Raw genomic sequence first — 26,994 nt, forward strand, 5'->3', positions numbered from 1 at the left:
TCATTTATTATTATTAAAGTACAGATATTAAGTTGTAATATACACTGACAAAGTAAAACATTAGTTCATATACTTCATGATTAGTTAACATACATGTTTATAACATTAGCACTGATAGATCATGATTATCTCTCCATATGCAAAAGGATAGTTATGAATCCTAGATCTGAGCAAGGAGGATATACGATAGTACTGTGGATGGAAAGGACATGGTCCCCCTTTTTTTTCCTTCCTGAGGGAAGCGGACAGTTTGTCCCCGCACTTAGTCCTAAAAAGGACCTTTGCGCCTCCCTTACTTTAATTTGTGCCCTCAAAGACAGAGGCTTTTGCAAAAACCAATCAGATTTAAGGGCTCCTGTTCTCTAATGTCCTTGGGGCTGAGGAGATATGCTCCCAAGTATCTTTTCCTAGTCTCTACGATGGCAGGACAATCCAACCAAATGTGCTCCGCTGACTCCTCCTCTTCTCCACAGAGTCTACATTCGCTGCTCTGACTAAGGCCTACCTTCAAAAGGTGCTTCCTCAGAGGGCCATGTCCTGCCAACATTCCTAATATCAGTCTTATATCCTCCTTATTCTGGTCTAGGAGAGCTGTCCACCCTTTTGCATAAGGAGAGATAAACATTTTGGATATTCTTAAACCTGAGGCTCTACTCCAATTCTTGTGTCTTGTTCTCTTTTCCCAATCTTTGACCAGAGCTTTAATGTTGGAGAAGGCTATCCCACAACCTGGCTCAGGCCCCACCAGTGTGGATTCTGCTCCCTTTTTGGCGAGGATGTCCGCTTTTTCATTCCCATGAATACCTTCATGACCCGGTACCCAACCGAGTGTTACTCTGTTATTTGTTGCTAGCTCTGCTAGAGCATTCCTGCATTCCCAGACCGCTTTCGAATCAATCGAACAGGTATCCAGTGCCTTCAGTGCAGCCTGACTATCAGAAAGTATTAGGTATGATAATCCTTTTGTCCTCAACTGTGTGAGTCTTCTGGAACATGAATCTATTGCCACATGGTCCCCTTAGGAAACATCTGATGAAGGTGGCTCTAAGCCAGACTGATGAGTATTGACTCTGCGGAGGGGCAGAAGAATCAGCGGAACACATATGGCTAAACTAGAAAAATATCCTAGGGGCTTATTTTCTCAGCCCAAAGGACATCAGAGAACATGAGCTTTCAAATCTTAAAGGTATCTGAAGCCACAGATTTTGAAGATCTAAAACTTAAGTAAGTGAGGTGCAAGGTCTTTTCAGGACTCAGGCCCCTTCTTTTTAACAGACACATCGTAGTGCACTTAATGAGACAATGAGCATATCTCTTCACTTAGAAAACCTATTTTTTGTAGACTCTCTGATGTCAATACAATGTAAAGAGTTAGTTTTGAGCTTATTTGTCACAGATATTTTTGGATCTCTTTACATGAAAATGACTCCAAACTCCAGGAGTCAAGTCTGTTACAGTGTCAGATTCCAAACACTGCACTAAGAGGAAGGTGAACTGGAGCTGAATTCAAAAGTCACAAAGTACATAAGGTTATAGACAACTAGGACTTTAAAAAGTATAGACTCCAATAGCATTTTAAAGACTTCATTCTTTATACTGTCAAGAAAATGTTATCAAATGAGTTGAGCACTTCATTCCAATATGTTAAAAAAACTAAGTTTCGTTAAAGTCCCAAGTATTGAAGAACTTGTTGAAGATGATAGTCAGTATAATGTGACCCAGGAAAATTTTTGTCAAAAAGGCTGAATAATAAAAAACAGAGACGAGTGTACTCCTTGATACATTGGGCAACCTCCATAATGTTTTTTGGCCCTGTAAATATTCTAATTTTTTGTGCTCTCAATTTACACTTTGTTTTGATTTGTTTACTTCGTTCTGGTTGAAATATTGTGTTAGTTATGTTATTATTTTTGTTTCTTGTAGACCTAGACTAATTATAAACTTGGTTTGAAGTTTCTTTTTGATGGAAGGATTGTAAAATTATAACCTATTTGGTCTTTTTATAACCTTAAGCTCAAAACTTATTCCAGAGATTTTGATATAATTTAATTATAACAATTTACAGAGCTCCATTTAACACGTTCACGGTGACGGGTTTTTCCGGACTTTTTTATTTGCCGTCAATCATTCAATAAAAATGGCATAAAACCGTAATTGGTTTTTTACGTTAAACGTCTTAACTATAACTAGAAAAGTAAGAAGGCTTCGCTATTTCGCACAAAGAAAATTATTTCAACACTTTATTTAAATTTTTCTCTGTGTACCCCAAGGGGTACCTAAAAATCAATTTACCTTAAAAATTAAGCAATCGTGCGTCCGACGGGGTACACCACAATCTGAGGTATTTATTTAAGCGGGGGATAAAATTGAACAAACTATTAATAAAAATGCATAGCAATGCCCCCCATCGGGCGCACAACATGCTTCATGAAAGCTCAGTGTGTGCACCCTGGTACACGATGGAAGATCATGTGTACCCGATGGGGTAGACGTCGACATGAACACGTTAAATGCTTGTTAAGCATTTTGTTATGACTGTAGTACGTATGGTCTTAAGAAGTTTGGATGACAGTAACTCACCCGTCACCATTGACGTCAGCGGTGGACACCTCGTATCCGAAGCTGGAGGCGAACTGTTCTCCACCGATGACCTGTAGTACCTGTAGCATCACTGCGGTGGCAGTAGGGTTCTTGGCAAACAGCACGACCTGACCTGTACCCCCTGCCCGAGGTGCTCCTGCCGCATACACCATTCGTCCTTCCTCCAGGAACTGACCCGCCGTCACCGACATGCCTGTCGCCACATAACCGTCAGTTGTACAACATTTTAGGGTTATAAGACATGTAAGAAGTAAATATTCAACTATCTAAATTATTAGCTTTATATTCAATCTCAGTGATTAAGAGAATGCAGTGATTTAAAATGACAGCAAAGATTTCAAAAGGTATATTCTTAACTAGGTGTTTCATGCGGCTTCGAACACTTTTCGTAAGCTTTGCCCGTGTATGAGCACTTCTGGTTCAAGTGAATTATATTTCCAACGCCGATGTAGTTTGTATTGTTACCACAATCAAGAAAATCTATCAAAAGTGTATGTTTACAGCCATTGTAAACGTACATGTACTTTATTATAAAGTGGTCTAACACTCAAGCTTTAAGTTCAACCAGAAATTTATTTTAACCCTTTTAACCCGGGAGAAAAAACGAAGTTCTCTTAAAACTGCCACGCCAATTTTATGAAAGTCTCATAAAACTGCTGCATGCTCACTGCTTTGTTTTTGTACGTTTTTTTATAACAAATTATTTTTCTGATTTTTACTCAGGCTATTGTAATGTTTCTGCTACCAAAATTTACAGAATTAAATTTTCTAACTAAATGAAGAATTTTAAAGTTTATCAAAGCAATTTAATAATTAGCTATTATATGTTTTTTATGTTTATAAACTTTTAAAAATGTTAAAAAATAACTTTTAAGCCTTAAAACTACAAGAAATAATAAAAACTTTACTGTGGAGAGCCAAATATTTCAGTTCTGCATTTAATTAGCTATAACATATCAAAATTTCATACCCTTAGGGGAACAAATAATAATTTTATAATAAAATAAAATAAAATTGTTATGTGCCAATTTTTGGAAAAATAAAAACAAATACAAATCACTCACCAATAGCATCAAAAGGAGTTCCAATCATTGAACCAATGAAGTTTTTTCACTATCACTAAGTCACAAAATCTATTTACACATTTGTACAAACACTATTTTATATGTTTACAATTTTTTTTTAATCTGGTAGGCCTAACTGCAAATGTGTTTGGGCAAACACATTGGATGGCAGGCCTTTTCGCAAAGAGAACAGACAGTTCTAGATCTCTTTCTATTACTCATATAGGTCAACTTTCAACCAAGTCATATGATATAACTGTTGTATTTTTAGTTAATTTTTATATTATACAACAACAACCACACTAAAGCAATAAACTAGTTTTGTTTCAACTCAGTAAAAACATAAACATAACCAAACACAGTTGTTTGAAGCAGAGTAAAACAGCATCGCCTGCCGACTGCCAAGACGCATTGATCAGCTGTGGACGACTCAGTATTTAGAATAAAAAAAAGTCAAAGACTTTTAAATAGATGATTTATATTGATTACTAAATCACCAATAAACTACAAAAAACTATAAACACAATTAAATATATATTTCTTGAGCAAATATACTTTATTTCAAAACATGAAATCGGCGGACACTAAATTGTCCGCCCGTACACTTCGCGTAGTATTCGGCGGTCAATATATTGTCCACCTGGGTTATAAGGGTTAAATACAAATATGCATACAAAAATAGCGCCTTCAAATAGTGTTTGGCTATTTAATAAGCACCGCCTGGTGGTGAGTTACATCAATGGGCATAGCATATAAACCTTCTACATGGAAAAATACATATACATACAAATTTTCATAATGATCGGTCAAATAGTTTCTGAGTCCAAATAGTTTCACATAAAAATTCATTATGCTCATTTGTAATTTACCTAATTTTGCCCACTGTAAACAATTTTGTATAAAACTAAGCATCCTCCCTCTCCCATCTTTGTTATTTTGCCCACACTAATCTATATTAAGGAAGACCTCCACACTTTTCAACATATAACTGATATTCACGGCTATAAAACAAGAAACAGGCTAACTATTGTTCCACAAATATGTGTTTACTCTAGCACTTGGAACAGCTTTGTACATCAAGGCAATGAGCGATTCAATGTATTACTACCTCGATAAGTCAAGACATGTCTCTAAACAGATTTAAAACCACAGTTAAATTAGGGTTGACTTGAAAATGCTTGGATATTGTGAGTACTTTGAAGTATAGGTCAACTTTCAACCAAGTCATATGATATAACTGTTGTATTTTTAGTTCATTTTTACATCTTAACTATATTAATTTGGAATTTTAATTAGGCCTACGATGTGAGGGGTTACCCCCCAAAGATATCAGAATAGAACTGGTAGGGAATGGATATGCGTATTATGTGATTATTCCATTATGCATGTATAATGTGTAGGATGGCCTATTGCAATGCAGGTGACCTGGCTTGTTCTCTTTAACCGCAATGGCTGTTTAGCTAGTACTGATTGTTCTCTCTTTCTTTTATACAATGACAAATTTACGTGAACAATGTGCATCAGTGGAAATTTGCTCCCTGCTCAGTAAAAACGGTGCTGTAACAGTTTTACTGTTGAGAACAGCTTATAAAGATGACATAAGGAGAAAAACTCAAGTGTATGAATGGTTTCCTTATTTTAAAATTGGTGAAATGTCTATTGATAACTAACACGCAACATAGCTATGGTGACAAGGTTGATTCAAGTCAAATGTTGAGTTTAGCCCCATTACTCTGTTGAAAACTCTGTCGATGCATCGTGTTTTGGGATTGTGTCTAAAAAATTTTAGTACACTCAATTGTGCACCTGATGAGACAGTGAGAACACCTCTTCAGCTAGATTACGCTATATTTTGTAGTCCAGGTGTCTCTGATGTTGAAACGATGCCAGAGTTCGTTTGAACGTCTTTGTCACCAAATATTTTTGGATCTCTTCAGACATGACACGGTATCCATATTTCAGAAGTAAGGTCTGCGACAGTGTCACATTTTAGACACTGCACTGGCGGAAGTGAAATGTAGCTAAACTCAACATTCGTATTGATAACCGACTTATTCCGATTAATCATCAACAGCCTGAAGGGAAAAAAATGTTGAAAAATTTGAGAAACAGTTTGATGGCCAGAATCTTAACTAAGCCTTTTAGTTAGAGAATCTGTCTATGCAACAGTGTTCATCAAAGAGACCTGATTTGTGGCACAGGGGCCTGGTTTTTCCACCATGACAACAAACTGCACACACAGCCACCTCTGTTAGTCAGTTTTTGGCAAAAAACGGCACCTCTGCCTTAATCCCCTTGAACTCATTTGACTTAGTTCTACAAATTTTTTAATTTTCTCATCATCAAGAGAAGCATGAAAGCTTTGATGACATCTAGAAACAACAAGGGGAGAATATCCGTTATTGAAGATAAGTTCAAGCCATGTTTTGAAATGTGGAATCTCTCTTTTGATAAATTATCAAGTATAATGGAGGGTGCTTTGAAGGGAATAGGTTGTTTTGTAAAAAATATTAAATATACAGCTTTTTAAAATAATCTTGGTTTCTTTTGGGTGTCTCCCTGTACTTTTCCTAATTAATAAAACAGTAACATGTGTAGTTTGTTTCTTGATGTGTAACCACTAAAAGTCCGTGAGTTAAGTTTAATTCATCAGAATATTAGAAGCTTAAGAAGTAATTTTTAACTGAACTGACAGCTAGAAAGTTTTATCCAGAAATAATAATATTATCTGAAATATGGGTTAAATGTAACGAAATACAGTTCTATGACATTCCAAATTATATTAGCTTTTTTAAAAATAATGAAACTTATCGAGCTGGTGGAGTTGTGGTTTATATAAGGAATCAAGATAAATTACCCGTCATAAAATTTAATCCCGTTAATTTTAAGTCGGCAGATATTGTAACAGTAGAATTTAGTTTTTTAAACCAGGAGTTTTTGCTAATAGCTATATATAGATTACATTTGTACGACAAAAGTTTGTTTTTAAATGAGCTTACTAATTTTTTTATAAAAAATAACTTTTTTAAATCTTTTAAAAACACGTCTTTTTTGTTGGTGATGTTAATTTCAATATTTTATGTGATGACAATTTAGTAGATCGGTATAATAATATATTATCTTTTGGTGGACTAGAATGCTTAATAAAAGATCCGACTAGGATTACTGACGAAACAAGAACTTGTATTGATCATGTTTTTGCACAAGTAAATAGTAAAGATGAGACGGAGATAGAGGCAACTGTTTGTACAAGCAAACATAACTGATCATTGTATGATTGTGGTGCGTGTGCGTGTGTGTGTGCAGGCGGCAGGGTGCAGCTGACCTTTGCTTCTCATGCTACCAACCGGTTCTTACCGCATCAATTACGCCAACACTTAGATCGGTTCTTGCTAACACGGATTGGACGGATGTTTATTGTCAGCCTAACCCTTCTGATGCTTTTGACGTTTTTCTTAATGTTTTTAATTCATGCAATTTCTATAAGTAAATTTGAGACTGCAAATAGGGCTATGGTCTGTCTGTAAGTTAAAGCCGTGGATGAATGATTTTATTTGCCGTCGAATTAAGTTTAAAAATAAGCTGTTTGAAAAAGTTAAAAGGGCATCCAGAGAACGTTAGGTTGAAAATTTATTTTAAAAAAACTTAGGAATAAGCTTGTGTCAGATATCCGTTTATTGCGTGATTCATATTATAGTCTTCTTTTAGAAAACTGTCGAGGTGATTCAAAGTCTACTTGGAGGGTAATAAATGATGTTACTGGTCAGAAAACTCGAAAACCTGGAAAAATAGCCTTAATTGTATAATGGAAGTACAGTTAGTGATCCACATGTTGTGGCAAATGAGTTTAAACAATGTTTTTTCTCTCTGTTGTTGATAAACTAAATATTTCTAGTGAAAAGCCAGATAACTTTAATAATTTGGAGTATAAACAATATTTTTCCCCAGAAATTTACGTTAAAATCAATGTTTTTGGATGAAGTAAACGTCGAAGACCTAACAATTGCAATTCATTCATTAAAAAACAGTACATCACCTGGCATCGATGGTATCAACTCTACTTTAATTAAGTCCATTCTGAAAGAAATATTGGAAGTTTTTACATTATTTAATTAATTTTAGTTTTAATGAATGTATATTTCCTGATAAATTAAAACAGGCTGTAGTGATTCCTTTGCAATTCAAAAAATTATTGCAATAACTTTTGGCCTATATGGCTCCTTTCAACATTTGCTAAGATTTATGAGAAAGTAATGAAGAAAAAATTAATAAAATTTCTTCAAAAAATAATTTTTTTTTTTTAGTAAAAACCAGTTTGGATTTAGAAGTGGTTTTAAATACAGAAGATGCTTTAAGAAATTTTTTAGAAAATGTTTACTTTGGTTTGAATTCAGCTAAAAAGGTTACTGGTCTGTTTTTGGATATTAAGAAAGCTTTCGATACAGTGGATCATAGGATACTCTTAGAAAAAATGTTTGGCTGTGGAATCAGAGGTAAAGTTTTAAAAATGGTTTCAAAGCTATTTAACAGATAGAAAACAATGTGTAAAAGTTTGTAAAACAATCAGTGACTTTGGCATAATAAAACACAGTGTACCCCAAGGATCTGTGCTTGGTCCGATCTTATTTTTAATTTATATTAATGATCTTTGCGATGCACGTTTTCACGGTCACCATAACTTCTTTTGCTGATGATACAGCCTTATGTTATGTTGAAGATGATTGGGAAACGGTCAAAATTCCCTTAGTTTTTGATTTGAATGCACTTCAATGGTGGTTTTCTAGTAATAATATGCTGCTAAGTCCTGCCAAGACAAAATATATAAAACTTTAATTTAAGGATTGAGAAGAAATTCCAAGACTGTATAGTTTATAAATGTGCTAAATGCCTTTGTTTTCAATCCAAATGCAATATTGAATGTGCTATAGTAGGTCAGACAACCACTATGAAGTATTTAGGAGTTATATTAGATCATGAGTTAAATTGGAAGAAACATATACAAAATTTGAAGTCTAAACTTACTAATGTATTGAGATGTTTTTACTTTGAAAACAATTTGTAGAGAACAAGTTTTAAGAACGGTTTATTTCTCATTAGTTAATAGTAGAATGGAATATGGTTTAATTTGTAGGGGTGGGAATTATGAATCAAATATCAAAACCGATTTTTTCTTTTGCAAAAGTTTTTTTTTAAGATTAATGACAGGAAAGGTGAAGACAGAAGCTTTGTATCCTCTATTTGTAACTAGTAAAAATTCTTCCTCTGAAGCATTTTTGTTTGTTTTCAAGGTCCTAAAAGCTGTTTTATGTAAGAAGTGGGAATTTACCACAAAAAAAATAGTAGTTATTATATCTCTAAATTAAGAAATGAAACCTGTATTTACTGTGCCCAAGCCTAATTTAACTTTTTTTTTCAAAAAGGTTACATCTTTTTTAGGACCCAAAATTTACAACGTTTTGCGAAGTGTAATAATAAATTGTAATAATTCTAAATCATTTTCAAAAATTAAATTAAAAACGTGGTTATTGTCTTTTGAAAGTGTTGATTTTCTAGTAAATATAAATAGTTGATAATTAATTTTAAGTTTATTGTTGGTTAAGTCTGTACAAACGTTAAGTCTATATGGAAGATATAATAACTGGATATGGTTATAATTTATATTTATGGCATTTTATGTACTGAATTAGCTTTAGACTTTGAAAATTATATAATGTGTTTTTTATTCAAATTTGTTTTATTTAAAGCTTAGTTTAAATGGGAAGATTTATCGTATTTGAATTTATTTGTTAATTTCATTTGCTTGAGTGTTGTTTTCTTTTGTTTTTCTAAGAAAGTTGGAGCCTCTACACAGGCAGTTCCTTGCCTTTTGAGGTCCTATTTTGTTTTCTTGAATTTTGTTTATTGATGTACCTTAGCTGTATTAATATAAAAAAAAAAGACATGTTCATATTTCTTTAACAAAAAGTTAGATTGTTTTATTTTTATTTTCATGTCAATTGTGTCTACAACTAAGGAGCAATGTTTTGTGCTTAAGGTATAAATGATGTTTATATAATTTTATTATTGTACATATTTTCAAGAAATAAATAATTTTTCTATTTATTTTCTATTCTAAGTAAGTACGTGATTATACGCACATCTGGTTTTCTCACAAATACTTTTACTGTTTAGAACTTATGATAAAGTTTAATCTTTCTGTACTTAGCTTTTGATAAGAAAAGAGTACCACACGCCTTTATAAAGGATAGAGTGGGAACAACAGATTTTTATGAAATTGAAGTTCATTCGTCTTATTCTTGACATCAACAAATTAAAATAAATACAAATGGGATATTTCATGGCCACTGGGCAATCTGTCAACTACAGAGAGAGTGAGCAAGATCCTAACTAACAATCTTCCAACTTGGTAAAGATACGCATGTTTTTTGTGTTCAGCTCATTACTAGTATGCAACTGTCAAACGACTACACTATGCCTGTTTGGTGCAGACCAATTTTTAATCCTGGCTCTCACAGGGTGCAACACAATATAAACAACAATCATAAGGTTGTCACCCACCTAGATAACTGTACTTGTCGACAGGAGCCTCCCCCTCGATGACAGGGCCGTAGTAGAAGTTCTTGTCCCGCAGTAGGAAATCATCGGAGACGCTGAAGACAAAGACAGTGCCTCGCCACGTGTACGGCCCAGGGGTGCCAATCAAAGCCGTATCGTCGTTGAGCAGCAGACCACTGGTGCCGGCCTGGCAATAGCCGTACTGCTCGTGGGCCCTGCGTAAGACATTCCTGTACTACTGGCGAGACTACATTACACGTGTTACAGCCTCTACATGGTATACACTGCATATTTTACATATATGTCTCCCTAGATTGTAATTATTACTGACTGCAAATAATGTTAATTCACTCCAAAAGCTAGAGTATCAATATTAGGTTATTTATTGCCGCTGACAAAATGTTTATATTTCACTGAAGTGAAATACGAACAAGGTTAGTAATACTTACATGGACAACAAATTTATATATTTGATCAATGCTCTTAAATTTTTAGCAATAATGAAATTATATAGCCTACTCAAATTGTGTTACAAATACAGAAAAAATAAAAGTTAAACATTTTTATGTAAATGAAATTTTGAATACACAAAAAATATACTCAAATTTTAAAATGTGTTTTTTTTATTCTTTGATTATTTCTTTTCAAAATTAATCATAAAGTAACAAGATATGACCACAAATAAAAAATAAATGGTACAATTTTGGCCAACTCTTTTTATGTATAGAATTGCTTAGCACTTTTATATATGGTACCAGACAAGATGTTGTAGCACTAAAAGGGTTAATTTAACAATGTAAAAACAAAGATTATTTTGAAGATGCATATTTTAAGGTTATACTATTCATGTGCTAACTAAGTTCACTTTCAGCTCAATCCTTCTATTGACACTTCTACAGTATATACAAAAAAATAATATAAATCACTGTCTTAATTAAATGATAACATATATGTCATGGACTTGTTTTTGTTATATATTACACAATACTGAGAAAAAACATTTCAATCAATTATATCTGACCTTTACTTTTTGTAAATAGTGCGAAACACAAAACTAATAAAGTAAGACATTTTAAAGTAAAAAAAAACCACTGTACGTGCCAAGATTAAGTATCACATTACTGAACATACATTTAAAACCCACACCAAATCTAATTAATTTTAATCTACTTGAAACTTGAATTTTTTAAGACAGGAATTTGAACAAACTAAATTGTAAACAGTCGCCGTTAAGAGTGGATACTCTTGTCATATTTCTCAGAACAATGACCAGAGATTTATTAAGGACCCACAAGAATCCTTTTAAAATTGTGTTCTTGTCCTTATGCATATACGATAACATTTGATAGAAAAGACATAGCGAATTGAATTTCGTTACATAGGTTCCTCTTAGTCGAAAGAAGAACACTATTGATTTTGAATCAAAATTAAAGATAAAAATTAAATTCTAACATTTTTGCATTGATTGGTCTAACGGATAACACCATGATGGCAAAGAGAGACAGAATAAACAAATTTGTAAACTCACCAAATACAATCATATAACATTTTATCATTTGACATAGGAACACATGTGATGATGTTAGATTGTTACATTTTTGGCAAGCCTTTTCGTTAGGTTCTGTCAGGTTCTTTGATACTCTGTTTTAGCTATTTATTGATTCATTACTTAATCATATCAAACTGTATTTGATTTGATTTTTCTACGGGGCCGATCTCTACTAACATGAAAAGAATAAACGTTCCGAGAAATCACTGTAAGAGTACTCATAAAATCTAACACTTAACCCTTTTAGGACCAACTAACGATATATCGTTAGTTTGTCTTTTAGGCTAAAAATACCAACTAACAATTTATCAGTAGTTTGGTTTTATGGGTATAAGAAAATAATTAATAACTTTGATTCAACCAAATTTTGACTCCACATCTATTGATTAGTTTCTACATTCACAATCGTCTTTGAATTGAGTTAAATTTTAATCCACGGAGGAGTGGGAAATGATAAATTGCGCAGTTGGTAGCGCTAGCTCTCAGCCGCGACCAACACGCGATCGCCAGCGCCAGCTGACTGACACGGCCTGCCGAGTTTGTTTACGTTTTGTTCATTGTTTTTAGACGAGTATGACTAAAAATGACTAAAAGATAAGATGAAGAGATCCAGAACTGCCTGTGTCAAATGTAATAAAGGCTTACATGGAGTGTGCCTCACCAAACATGTTTGTTAGACTTGTCAGCAGTTCTGTAACATTTCTTCTTTGTGCAAAATAATTTATGAGTAAGTTTTAGAATAGTTCTCATGAACTTTCAAACTTAATAAGACAATGAAATAACTGAGTTAAAGACAAAATATTGTTTCATTACTGCTTAATTGGCCTGTTCTCTGTCGTTAAGTTATCTTATTCTGCTTCTATCTATTTTCTAATTTTTACCATTATTATTATTTTTCCTCGTATCTCAGCCATTTATTGAAGAAAAGTATTGAAATAAGTTGCAATCTCCTAAGCAATAACTTGTAAATACATGTATCTATATGTGTGGACTGTTCTATTTTTTTTAGATTACACAAAATTCCTGTAAACCAAAAAATAATTTTTTTTTTCAAAAAACTTTTTTTATTTATAGGTGTTAACAAACCTTTTTTTGATTTGCACTAAGTAAAACCTATTTTCTTATTGTTAGTCACTTCTTGCAGAAAAAATTGTTGAAAAAATTATTGAATTATCTCCACTACTTTAGAATATACAATTTTTACCCAAACCCTTACACTTTTTAAAAATACAAGGCGGTCTTTTAGGCATAGAAAATCTGAAAACGCGCGGTCCTAAAAGGGTTAAATACAACTCATCAAAAGATTGTAGTCTGTAAATTGTTAAATAAAGAACAACGACGAAGTGAACATAGGATGAACTCACAGATTGGTAGGTTTGCCCTTGCAGGGTTCCCAGCTGTCTTCGTAGTCCAAACGTTGCGTCAAGGAGTAGCACAGCCCTTGCCCCCACTGGTACTCCTCCCCCTTCCGTATGTAGCGGTGAGCGCACACCTGGACACGCAAATACCATTCATCATATCTGGCGTTCCACAACTTCGAGAATGGTGGATTATTATTTTTATTTATAGAGTCAAAATAAAAAAAGTACTATTTTGGCCACATAAACTAATTTTATACATTCATTTTCACAATTCCATTAGAGAAGTCATAGGAACATTAAATGTACACAAGCACGGTTTTTTAACATTAGTAGTATTATTCACCATGAGCTACAGTTTTGTCACACAGAGTAAGGAGAGTCGGTACAATACCGAGTTGACAGACAGTTTACAGTTCTACAAGATTTGACTCTATGATATCTCAAACTCAGACCAAAACACCAATACCTTAGTTTGTGCAGCAATCTGCTCTTTCTGAGAGCAACTGGCAAGAGCTCTTCTCTCCAGGGGTCATAAATCAAAGTAGAGTGCATATTAAAGACAAACAGAAAGAGTTCTTTCTCCAGAGGTCATAGATCAAAGTAGGGTTCATATTCAAGACCAACTGGCAAGAGCGCTCTCTCCAAGGATCAGAGAACATCGAGGGAGGATGTTCAAGACAAACTGAGAAAAGCTTTCTCTAGATAGGGATGAGATTATTAACGGAGAATATCTAAATCTTTTACAAGAGAATATGTTTATTTTAAATGAGACACAAAACAGACTAGAATTACAAAGCAACCTCGTTAAGTCGGACTCCTTTATGTCCAATCTCCGGGTAACCCGGATTCAGTTCAGGAAAATTTTAAATTAACTTTTTTCGTCCACCCAGACTGCAGAGTGTAAGGTGGATGTTTGTTTATCACTAAACTGTTTGTAGAACTCGAGAGTCAGCCGGACGCTGACAACGTGGGAGGAGAGGGGGATAGTCTACCTGCTCCGTTGGCATAAACGTCGATGGATTCTCAAACGTTGACATTAATAATATTGAAAGGTGGCTGGAGGCTGACAACACCGGAAGCTACGGTACTCTTACTGATGACCAAATTACATGTATTGCGACTTGTGATAAAGATGCTGATAACAGAGAGGATACTTACAAAAAAAACACTGTAAATATCGCAGTTATAAGCCTTGCAGAAGCAGCATCTCATTTGTGCGAATTAATAGTTTATTTCGAGCAACAAGGCTTCTCATGATTGTTAAAACGGATGCGTGACCGTACAGCACGGAAATGGCATTCAAAGTTAACGCAACTCAAATCAACAAATTTCTTTCTGAAAAATTATACTGTATTTATGCTTTATCGATGAATTTTTAAGCGCTCTTCCACAGTAAAAATTTTTTTTTTATACATGTTATTCTTTATTTTTTTAACATTCTCCATTTAACCCAAATTTTCGTTGTCGGATTGGCCGCAGTCCCGGCTAACGAGGTTGCACTGTATGTAAGAATTGAAAACCCCTCAATGTTCTACTACCTGGAAATTGATGTAGATTTTAACCGGAAAATAAACTCATAAATTACATTTAACAGTCTGAAAGTTAGGTTTTAGACGATATAACAGACTACCAAATTTAATACTTGCTCATCCAAAAGCTTAGTCTCATGAGAACTGTTACACAAGTTCCTGAAGGTGTGGTAGTCTTTGACTACACCTCTCTACAGACCTGACTACAATTCTTCACAGGTTACTTGTAGTGTTAGTAATACTGACAATGACTCACTATGACTTTCCCGCCGGCTCCCTGACTCCGCACGGTGACTCCTAGCCATTGGTTGTCCTTGATCTCATCGTCCAGTGGTGGCATCAGGTTGTCCGAGTCTATGGCTGCACAACACATCGTCGTTAACACACCACTTCTATAACCATCACTAACTTCAGATCAACTATCAGATAGAATAAAATACAACATTGTAAATCTGCTAGTTTTACATTTTCAACACAAAAACTTGAACTGATAAGTGAAAATTAGTTATAATATTGGTTAGCATTATTCAAATAATATAAAATTGTTAATCAACAGTTAATCAATTGCAGATCATACATTGCTCAAGAACCTTTTGCGCACCCTGGAAGCACACCATGAGGCCTACCAGTCTATGATTTCATGTTTAGTTTAGACAATCCCAAATGTAAAATAACTTGTTTGTAAAATTGTAAACCTCAACATCGATAGTGCATTTGCTATAAACAACTTATGTTCTTAATATAAAAATTTCCATATCCGGCTTTAACAATACCCTGTCTGCAGCGGCATTAGGCCGGTTATGACATGTTTTACTGTATTTGGATTTTATTATTAAAATCGATAATTCAACTTTACAAAATTGAACTGAAAAAATAGCTGTCGTATTATGTCCTGCTCAACACTACGTAACATTAAACCGTACATCTAATTTGTAAATGTCTTCAAGCATACAAACTTTATCAGTAAAAAGTTCCAAGTTTGTGTTGTAAGATGTGAGCTATTTTGTTTAAAAAAAGTGACTCAACTGTAATAAAGTTTGTGCCTATTTATTGCTTTATGTTTTCATATCAGAAGCTATTTTCATATAGCATCACTTCTATGAACTGTCAAAGTCTCAAGTTCCTCAATCAATTCTTTCCATGCGATTCTACAAACTACTGCAGATATCTTCTACGAAAGGCTGCTTCCTACTAAAATGGATATATGTGCGGTACAAACATTTTTTTAAATATGAATTTTCTGCACGCCTACTTAATATGTTCCGATGACTTTCTATGTTTTTGAAATTAGGATGTGCATGACCTGCTACGCATTCACGCTCATTTAGGATAGGTTCAAGTGCCGTTGTGATGCGACATCAAGGGTTTTAAATACTTTATTAGGTACTTTTTGATCATAATGGCAGGGAAGAGGCCATCTCATCATCAAATCTTGAGACCAGGTTTTCGATAACTCACAATGAGATTATCACTGCAATGACGGTATGTTACTAAGCGTGTTGCACAGTGTATTAACATTGAGTGAGAAAATCTCAAATTAAATCATATTCAAAACATTACAAGTTGCAATTGTAGATCTGCAATGGGCTAACAGTTACAGTTTTGTTAATGCACAAAAGTTCTAAAATAAATTTGTAAGTTTTCCAATAATTAATTTGCTAATTCAATCTAAGGATTTGGTATTTGTTAGACATTTATTTTATAAAAATACTCAAGTAAGTTATATAAAAATTGTATCGGACACAATTTCTATGGTACACTAATAGATAGAACGCTTAAAATAAAGTGTAAGGGATTAAGTGTCAAGATTGAAAACTTAAAATTTAAGACTTCAAGTTTAGACCAATTTTAAGTTTTACAAGAATAACATTTCTACAGATTTTTGGCCATGCTCATTCTTAAATCCACTATTATGGAAACATGTTCATGAGTAATTATTTTAAACGTAAAAAATGTAAATGCACTACACTTTGTAATACTTAGCAACCAAAATTTAAACTTAAAATTAATTTTGAGTACATCTTTCGCTGAATAATAGAGTAAAACTGTAATACTTGTATGAGAGTTGCTAAAAAATTAAAATAACTGTGTACAGCTCAAATTATTAATACTTTGTTTTAATAAATTTAAAGACATTGACACACCATGTTATTGATGTACAAAATATATTTTATTCCTCAAAATATTTTACACACTAAATGCGTGATTGAAATTTGTAAGGCTACTCATATCTTTAAATACGAAAACATAAACAGGTAATGAGAAAATAATATTGAAAGTCACATATCTCAGGTATAAACAGTTAAAACTAAAATATACATTTAGCTAAGCATTAATAGCCTAATGGCCAGGGCTGGAGACGTCAAGGGGGAATACCGGAAAACTCGACAACGACCCTTTGCATTATAAGAACTTCATATTTACCGTCTTCACTTTCAAACCATTCCCCCTCTCACAAAGCCTCCAGCCTAAGCAATTCTGCCGAGCCGTATATAGTAAACAAATTACATTCACAAACTTTGTAAAACAAGATTTGCCATAAGCGTGATCAACGGGCATCTTAAATTTTGACAGGAGAAAATCAAGAAAACACTCATCTGGAAAAATAATCATCTGGACTACCTTCTTAGCCCGAAATTGTCACTGATTACACACATCTCATAAACGTAAAGGTGCCTAGAAGAAACATCATCAACATCAATTTACACTAAGAAACACAACTGTATAATTTCATTACATATTTTTACAAGTCCATTCATTCACAATTTCTGGTGCAACATGCAGAATAGCTACAGATACAAGAAGAACTACAAAATTAAATGTCTACGCTACAAAATTTGTCTATTTAAACAGTACGATCTAAAACACAATAATTGCTCAAAAGTTAACATCACTCTAAGGTTGATTCAACTAAATATTATTCGGAACCAAAAGCAACAGACTATGTAATGTATAGCTACTTTACAATATTCACAAAAGACAATGAGTGAACGTGGTTATCTGATATCGCACAATTTGGCAGCACCTTCACACGTTAGTGTAGCTGAAAACAAAAGTGTACAAGAATGAACATGATTTCAAGTTAATAGTGACTATCTTGATGATTCAAATGAAACTATTACACTTTGTCTAGTTATTCCTGTAGAATTTTGGAAATATGCAGGTTAGCACAAATCGCTAGTGAGCTACCGCTCACACATCTGATGTTCCACTTTTAACACAGGGCTAATGTTTCAAACTACATTATAAATAGGAATTAGTCGCCACTCCATAAATGTTTCGCTTCAGAAATTAGATGTTAATATCTCAATGCTAATGAATCTATTGTAAATACTTGTTTATAATTTATATTGAGTACAGACTTTCCAATACGAAACTCTATTTTTAATGTCTTTTCCTTATAAAGTTACAGATTTACGAATTTGAGACAATTTCATTTATAATAGTTTTAAACTTTATCCTAAAGTTAAAATCAGAGCCTCCGATACATGTCTGGCACCTTACTAGCGTGACCTCTCAGAACGGTGAAAGCTTCATAAAATACACCCCACATAATTCTGCTCTGGTGGGGAATTTGACTTTTGGAACATTCCAAATGACGAAAGAACAGTTCTTTGAACCAAAAATTGGAAAAAATATCTCCACCTGGTATTATTCTTTAGAAAAATGTTCATATCATACATTTTTTAAACCAATAAATCTTTAAAAAAAAACTTATTCAGGTAGCAGTGAAGATGGCGGTGAAAACCTGCAGAGTATTGAGTACGGGCTGAATGGGAATTCCAGACCCGGAAATTATGTCATCAATTCTAGTCAACAAGTTCCACACCCGGACATCTTTTTGGGCGAGTAAAACCATTTATTTATATTTTTCCACATTTTAGGCTTGGATGTTGTATTATTTCCGCAGATAATGTATTGAAACGATCTTAATAAGAGGCTTAACGAAACTATTACGATAAAGCCTCATTAATTCTTCCCCTTGTTTCCTTACTTCGACAAAAAGGAAGTAAAACAATCATCCAATTGTTTAAAATGTTACCTCACCAATTTTTGTAAATTGGATATTTTGTTTATTAGTTTTTTTTAGAGAATATATATTACACGTTCAGAAACATCGATGCAATGATTTCCTATTTATCAATACCTCATCACTACCAAATAATTTCCAGATTACAAAATTTATATAGTTTATTTGATTATAAAAATCCATTGAAAATTAAAGCTGTCAGTTTTTTTAGCCAGATAACAAAAAGATCGTAAAAGTTGCACTTTGCATTACAAAAATAAGTGTTATACGATGGTAGAAAACCACTATATTACATATACTCCAAAGTTCGTGTGATACCCCAATATTCCGTGTATATATACTCCATCGACTCCATAAAGTTTAAGTACCTGTTTATGTCACCAAATAATCATTAACATTGGTGCCAAACTACCCACCTTGGAGAGTATTAATACACCACGCTTTTACTGTGGTGTAGCAAAATTCCAGCATGACTATTTAACCCTCGAACCGAAAGTATTTTTCTCTAACTGGCCAGCTATTACACGCAATTTGTTGACTTTTTTTATGTAATGTGAAAAACTTTGAACTAGAGAATACTACTGGTCAAAATATTAAAATGTCAAATTTTCTTTGACTCAGTTATAAAAACTGGTTGTAAAAACAAAAAGAGTGGGGATGTAACTAGGGGAGATAGGTATATAAATAATTTTAATATAGCCAAAATATTCTAAATTTTTTCTAATTACAACAATTATTGCATTATATGGCTTATAGTACATACAATGAAAATAGTACATAAACACATATTTTGTTGCCATAGAAACAGGAATTCGAACAAAATTATAACTTGTTATAATGCTCTTGAGTGCTTATTGTAACCAAAGAACAAGTTACTGCTCTTGAGTGCTTATTGTAACTAAAGAACAAGTTAATGCTCGTGAGTGCTTATTGTAACTAAAGAACAAGTAAACAAGATGAAGCACTGATGACAAAACCCTACCATTGGTTAACCCTTTTAGTGACAGGCCAAAAATTAAGTCATTTCCAAGAATACCGGGGATTTCCCAACCAGTACTACTGAAGGATTCCAGGCCTATTTCTGCCGTTTTGCAGTGTATTACTAAAAAATGGTTTTAATTTAAAAATTGAGATATTTTCTTAAATTTTTACATTTAACAAAAAAATAAATTTCCTCCTTAAAAACTGTAAAACAAATCTTATTTTTAAGTATAATTTTTTAATTAAAAAAATATTTATTTACAGTATATAATTTCTTCAGTTTCACATGACAAATAGAACAATGAAAAAAATATTTAACTGCAAAACATAATACCACTTGAAAGAGAAAATAAAGCTAAACACAAACAGATTAGTTTTGATTAATATTTTAAAAACTGTAAAAGTAATATGAAGTTTTTTTAGAATTCACTTTTTCACTACGTTTTCACTTTTTTTGAAATTTTTTACACTAAATTTCAAACTAAACAGCTGATTAATTTTAAAATATTGTCATAATTCTTTTCTTGTAATTTAGTTCATTATGATCGTTTATATACCAACAAATTTACAATACACTAAAAAAATGATCGTGGTAGAATTTCTTACGTGAATGTTTTCTGTATGTACGGACAAAATATTGTATAGCGCTAAAAGGGTTAAAGTACACAGACCAACAAACTGATCGTCATTGATTTTTGGCAACCATAACTCTCTTCATAATTATGTAATTGTGTGTTAATTAACATAAAGGAAAAAAGCAAGGCATTATGTTATTTAGTTGTTCCTGATTTTTCTAATGGTATGTAAATAATATGATTGTTAACCAGTATGCGTACTATAAAGTATAATAACTAATTATGCAAATCAACGGATGATCCATTAATCGTCAGTAACAAAACAACGTGACCAACGAAATATCCGCTGATTGGCAATTCAAAGGTTAAAACATTTGCTGTGACGCGGCTCGGTACGGTCAACACGTAAGTACAACAGGTATTGAGGAATGCAGGCGAATCAACACACCATATTTTTTTCGTTATTATAAGCCTGTATTATTACAGCTGAAACCATTTAACAACAATTGTTTTATAAAATATCACTTCCAAACAATTCAATACTCTTCCAATCCAACCAGCCACCTTCTTCCGATCTATTCCTGTAGGATCAACCCCCACCTCCGCAGTTACTCAGATACCCAATCACTACAAACCTCTCACCCGTATTAACTCTCCTAGATGCTTCCATGTTCTTAATCCCTCCATAAATACTGTAAATATTACACGAAATGAGCTTCAGTAGCAAAGTCAGATTAGTTTGAAGCAAAAACGAAAAAGCCTTGCAAAGATAGTGTTTTCAAGTCGAAATAAATAGGTGGAGGAATAAATCTAGTAGGTATCAGAGTTATAGATTATATTCAGTCATGATTACAAGAAGTCATTCTGTTATTTCTCCATGCACTTTGAGAACTTTTTATGTAACCACAGTAATATATTAGTTGAAAATCTCATACGATTTCGTTCATATAAAGATATGCTATTTGATAACTAAAAGTTAAACTTCAAATAAAAACCTTCAGTACATAAAAAAATCAACCTACAAAAGAAAATGTGGTGAGACATGAAAACTAAACCGATGAACTCAAAAACGCTCTGCAAGATCGTAAAGAAAGCAGTATGAAAACTGAAAAGGCAAGGTGTTAGTATTAGTATCGCATGCAATGTGATCGGTGAAAGCAACGGCAAATCGGATCACGGCACACTCAGCCCAGCTTATGTTCGAGGACTTACACGAGTCATAGAAGCCGTCGACTGCGTCTGTAGGAACAAAACAAATCAGCTTTATAGAGAGGTTAGACTTTATCAGTGGAGTTCCTTCTCCAGAGCACATGTCCTAGGTTTAAACAGAGTTTATAGTTATTATTACTTGGAAATTGTCTACCCCAGCCAGCCAGCACAGGTTATCCCATATTAGTCCTGTACATTATGTTAGTGCTAGTAACACTATATTACACATCTATTATGTTACATGACACTTCGGATATGTGTATGCCCTCGTTCTTACAAATAATGTGATCGATCCTTATAGCTTCGAAAAACTTAACTTCATCGAAAACTGTAACTTGACCAAAACTTGAATCACTACTATTATAGTACAAAGTAAATTACAGACTACTTTTTGAAAACTTCTATACAAAAAACATTGCATCTATATTAAAATTACAACTAATATCTAATTATTTAATAAAACTTCTACGCACTACAAAAAAAAACCTCAAAAATTATTGACCGTAAAAAATAATATACAATATTATGAGTTTTGAATCTAAAAATGAAGAATGACAAAACAATTTGATAAAAAGTATGTTAAAAAGAAGTATTTTATCAAAGTAAAAAATCTCAACAATTCTGAATCTAATATGAGGGTCATCCAATCAACCCACTGTTACTTGCATGGTATAATCTACCTTTTTATTCCTGCGAATTTCAAAAATTCTGTTTAATTTTTTTTAACTCACACTAAAGCGCAAATGAGTTTTCTGATTCTACACACCTTCAGGATATCAGAATCTCTAATTAGAGCAGTTGCACATTTCGTCCAACAGAGTATTAATTTCGTTTTTGAGAAAAGACACAATATACTCTACAGTTAGTCACATTTAAGTAATGCCGGATTAAGATATCAATAGCAAATCCACATAACTTGAACTGAAATTAATGTACAAACATAAAAACTTTAATTTTGATGATGTTGATTTGATTTTGGTTTTTACCAAATCACAGTTAGAAAAATAAAGTATCCATCAAAATGTATTTTTGACGGGAGGGAAACAACTAAATTATTTTTTAATCCATTGATTTTTGTAAATAAAATATATAATTTAGAGTTGAAAGTGATACGCACTGAGGACACCATAATTTGGAACATTTCAAACAAAGTTACGGCTTATTCAAAATAATAATAATAAACTTATTTATTGTGTTCTTACATGTAAAGTTACTTAAATGGAGACATTAATTTAGTCACTGAGAAGTCAATGATAAAAATGTAATCAAAATTAAATATGATAATTATAAGAAAATTTGTTTTAAACAAATACTATATACACTGATTCCACTTCTGTTATTGCATCAACACTAAAGACTGACTAATCCAAAATTTTGAAAAAAGGTAAAAAGGTGGCAGGCAGTTCTATAACGAATGATGTGTTCATGGTTATGTGTGGTTACTTCATAATACTCGTTAAAGACAATTCATGCTGAGGAGAACTAAAACATTACTTGTGATTTCAGATTACTTATTTTTTGAATTTACTAAAATAGACAGAAAATAATTTCATGATTAAAACTGCACATAAATTAATTTGCAAATTCACACTGTAAAAAAAAGGTGTTTATCTTGAATACTTTTGATAATTAATGGTGTTTAAAATATTCTTTTTCATTTTGTTCCATGAAGATCACGGAATTTTGCCTCTAGTGTGTATACGAAAACTTTGCTAACAATAATCTACAACACAAATCTGATTCAGCGTTGTTACTTAGTTACAATTCTACGTTTAACTAATCTAGGAGAGCAGAAATAACTCACACTGGTTGTTCCGAGACTGTACTGAGAAGATCAGTTCCATCACCTGTGGCTACATATGTACAGTAGAGTACTGCTGGGTACAGTACCGAATGCTACTACTCACTACGTGTGGTCTAACACTACACTCTCACCTTTCCTCAGAGTGTACAAACATTTTACAGTCTCATTTTGGAACCGTTAACTTTCACAGTTCAACATCCATTTACGTAAACACTTTAATATCATCAAAAAACAATTTTACTTTACTTTTAACAGAATTTAAAACTTGTACAACAACAAAATTTGGTTTTAACTCAAAACAGACCCATAAATACTCCTCTCTCAATCTATGAAATTAATTGTTAATAAATTTATTAATTAAAAGTGGCACAATTAAAAATGTATCGCATAGTAAAATTATTTTTGGTAAAAACTAAAGGAAAATAAAAAAAAATGTTTTAAGCAAACTGTTTGACTTATACAACCAAACAGAGTTTCGAGTTATATATTTCCTGGAGCGGTCTTGAAATATCAAAGCCCTATACATTTTCACAAACTTCATTAAACTGTATAAGTGGCAAGTAAAGAGTGGGAGATATTTCAAAAGTGGTGCTCCTCTCAAAGACTTGATTATCAAGTTTAACTGAGTTTTTGCAACCACGACCGTGAGGACCCCAACTCACTTCTCTTGCCGTCGGTGATGACCTGCTCGCAGTCGTCGGTCCATGTGGTCAGCGGACACTTCCACAGCGCCCCCGACCTGTTGGTGCCGGGCTGTAGATTCTGTCCCAGCGGAGCCCCCACCAGCAACCTGCGCAACAACAAACACTCAACACCGCTGCAATAACAATTCCATACACATATTATTGAGACACATGTAATATATTTACTTTCAATCAACAATATGCACTGTGCTGTTTATTGTATATTCATAAAAACCTGTACAGATATGAATTTAATGAATATTCCCGAAATACACGCTTGTCTTCTAAACTCACAATTAAAACTGAAAACCTGCACAAGGAAATGGCTAAAAAACAGTTTGCTTCTGCAGGAGTTTAAATATTTAATAATTTTACTATACCCATATTTGTTGGTGTAGTTGTAACAATATTTATTATGTTTTGTTTTAAAATGGTGTATTTACTAGTGTTAAATTGTTATTGCATTATTAGTTATAAAAAGTAATTTAATTATAGAGTAAACGTTTTCCTGGGATAACATGGTGGGATTACTGCACTGTATAGTAGCCATATGACAGTATTTGAAAAAGTGTATTAATAATGTATGTTTTTCAGAATCCCGCACGTGCCATGTAAGGCACATGGGATCATGTATAAAGTAAAAAATTGTTAATAAATAAACGTATTTGAACTGTGAACTTGTCTTTGTCTAATCTGCTTATATATCATTTTACTTTGAAACTAATAAAGCTAAAAGCATTTAGTTACCGAACTGTAATATTACACTGATAAAGGTATGCATACGGTAGGCGAGTCACGAGAAGACCCCTAGCGTCTTTGCATACCGGCAAATTCAAGGCACTAATCACCTATCTTGAGACTCTAACTATACTTGTGTGCACTAAATTAGCAGACGTAATTACTGACTCAAGTGCCTACAAAATAAGGTGATACCGCTACAATACACAGCTGCACTGAGTACAGGGGTCATCTCGTGACTCGCCTACAGTATAACGCTTTCTTATAAGTGTTAAAGAACACATTATTAACTGTCCATCTACACATGAATCTCATAATTGTCCTAAAAGAACAAACCAATGTTACAATTTCTATCATTTAAACTATTAAATACCAAACATTTTTGATTAAAATAAATTATTTAATAAGTTGCCAGAAAAAGCAAGGTTTATACCTCTAATAAAATATAAAACAGTTGTCAAAAGATGGTTTAAATGAAATGTTTAATCATTGCATTGAGAATGTTTCGGCTTGTGATGCCACAACATTAATTTTATACATTCTATTTGAATTTATTAGTAATTTATCTGGTTATTATTATTAACGGGTATTTAGCTTTATAAAATGTACCTAGATGTATTAATTTTTTTCTGTATCTGTAGGTATATGTTCAGTTTTTTATAATTCTGATGACTCAATCCCATAGTTGTATTTGACTAGACTAACAAACGTATTGAGTAGGGAAGCCAAATTTCAGAGCACAAAATTTCGGTTTACCAAGGAGTGCTGACAATCATCAACACCACACGAGAAGTGCTAATGACTGACATCTGTCAACGCAAAGAACTTCTCTCTTCACTAAGAAAGAAGCTCTCTTCCACTGATGCAAGATTACCCAGCTCATTCCTCACAACATCAACAGTGGGAGTAACACCACTTCACCAACTTTTCAACATCTTCAAGAAATACTAGTGGTGACCTTCAACTGCATTAATTTACAAAGAGCAACGTCTTTACAGAGCAATATTTTAGGGAATATTTCGCTAATTAAACTAAGAAATATATGCACAGATTGAAGAAATATGTTTTGCAATTATCTTTCAATACTGTGTGTTAGTGTTCAGAAGCCCAAGCAATTTTATTATGTAACAAATTTTGTAAAATAATCACAACAAATAGAAACTGAAATCAAAATATAATTGTTAAGAGTACGATAATTTGTCAATTTCTCACCTATTTACACTTTTTTATACACAAAGTACAAAACAACACGTATTTACAATCAGTAATTTGCTGTCGTCCACGAATAGATGAGGCAGACTCATGGTGATGCACAAAGCACAATCAAATTAAGATTTCCAAAACTAAGCTAATTTGTTAATTAGGCTATGAATCTACTGGTTTTCATGTAAGTAGTACAACAATAAACATGTTTCTGCGATTTGTAACTCCCGTACGATAATTAATGATGCAGCACGTCTTCGCAGATTCGATTGTCGAATCCCACCAACTGATTATTTGTTGGACTAGCGATTAAACTTCAACACATGCTAGTTATAATCATTATGCCACTAAAACTGATATTTTACAAAACAGAAAATTTCTGAATGTTTTAGTGGGAAAGAATTTTAATCTGTTTAAGAACAGTGTCCTTACGGTGTGAATGAGTAATACTGAGCAAAACAAATCGTTTTTTTTTTGTCTGAATGTTAGTGGCAACACTTGCTCATCCGTCTGTCTGGCACGATATTTCAGGAACGACAACTCCTAGCTTGTTGTAATAACTACAGTTCAGAAGTTCACTGTGTTGTAATGATATTCAATCTCTAATGTTTATGTTCAAATATTAATATTTTACTTAGCATTTATTATAGATTATACTGAATTGTTTATTCATATGCCTTACAAAATACATTGATTAGGCTAATACAAACAGGGTGCGAATTGAAAATTTAATTGACCCCCTCACCTTCACTTGGAAATATTTTTACCCTCCAAAAAGTCCCAAAAGGTATTTCTATAGGTATGGTGAAGATTTTACATCAATATTTCAATCCGTTTGGAATATATCCAGGTGTATCAGGATTTAATTTACACCCTGTATAACTAAGTATATTATTAAAATTTTGAAACCACCAATAACTTTCTACATACTCAATGATACCTAACTAATTACAATTTAATTTATTCTCAACGTTTTACGATACTGATACGTCATCTACTGTACGGCATTTCCTATAATTTGGGATTCAAATAAAAAGAAAAAAAAGGATAAACATAAATGTAATAATTTATGATACTCAGAGCACGTGATCACTCCGGCCAGACGTTGCAAT

At 33.0% G+C, this 26,994-nt stretch overlaps 1 protein-coding gene across 3 annotated transcripts in view; it reads right to left on the reverse strand.

Moving 5' to 3' along the window:
* The window catches only part of LOC124366379 (integrin alpha-PS1), a 75,428-nt gene that overhangs the window by 28,589 nt on the left and 19,845 nt on the right, over nt 1-26,994 (reverse strand). For 2 of the 3 annotated variants that reach the window (XM_046822888.1, XM_046822890.1), the window contains exons 2-7: nt 23,921-24,048; nt 21,458-21,484; nt 14,916-15,019; nt 13,134-13,261; nt 10,224-10,435; nt 2,581-2,794 (exon numbers count right to left, since the gene is read on the reverse strand). In XM_046822888.1, the coding sequence (XP_046678844.1) occupies nt 2,581-2,794; nt 10,224-10,435; nt 13,134-13,261; nt 14,916-15,019; nt 21,458-21,484; nt 23,921-24,048 (813 nt within the window). The remainder of the gene's footprint in view (nt 1-2,580; nt 2,795-10,223; nt 10,436-13,133; nt 13,262-14,915; nt 15,020-21,457; nt 21,485-23,920; nt 24,049-26,994) is intronic. The other variant, XM_046822889.1, reaches the window with a different exon arrangement.

The sequence above is a fragment of the Homalodisca vitripennis genome, chromosome 7 (assembly GCF_021130785.1).
Source record: "Homalodisca vitripennis isolate AUS2020 chromosome 7, UT_GWSS_2.1, whole genome shotgun sequence".
NCBI classification, from domain to species: Eukaryota; Metazoa; Arthropoda; class Insecta; order Hemiptera; family Cicadellidae; genus Homalodisca; species Homalodisca vitripennis.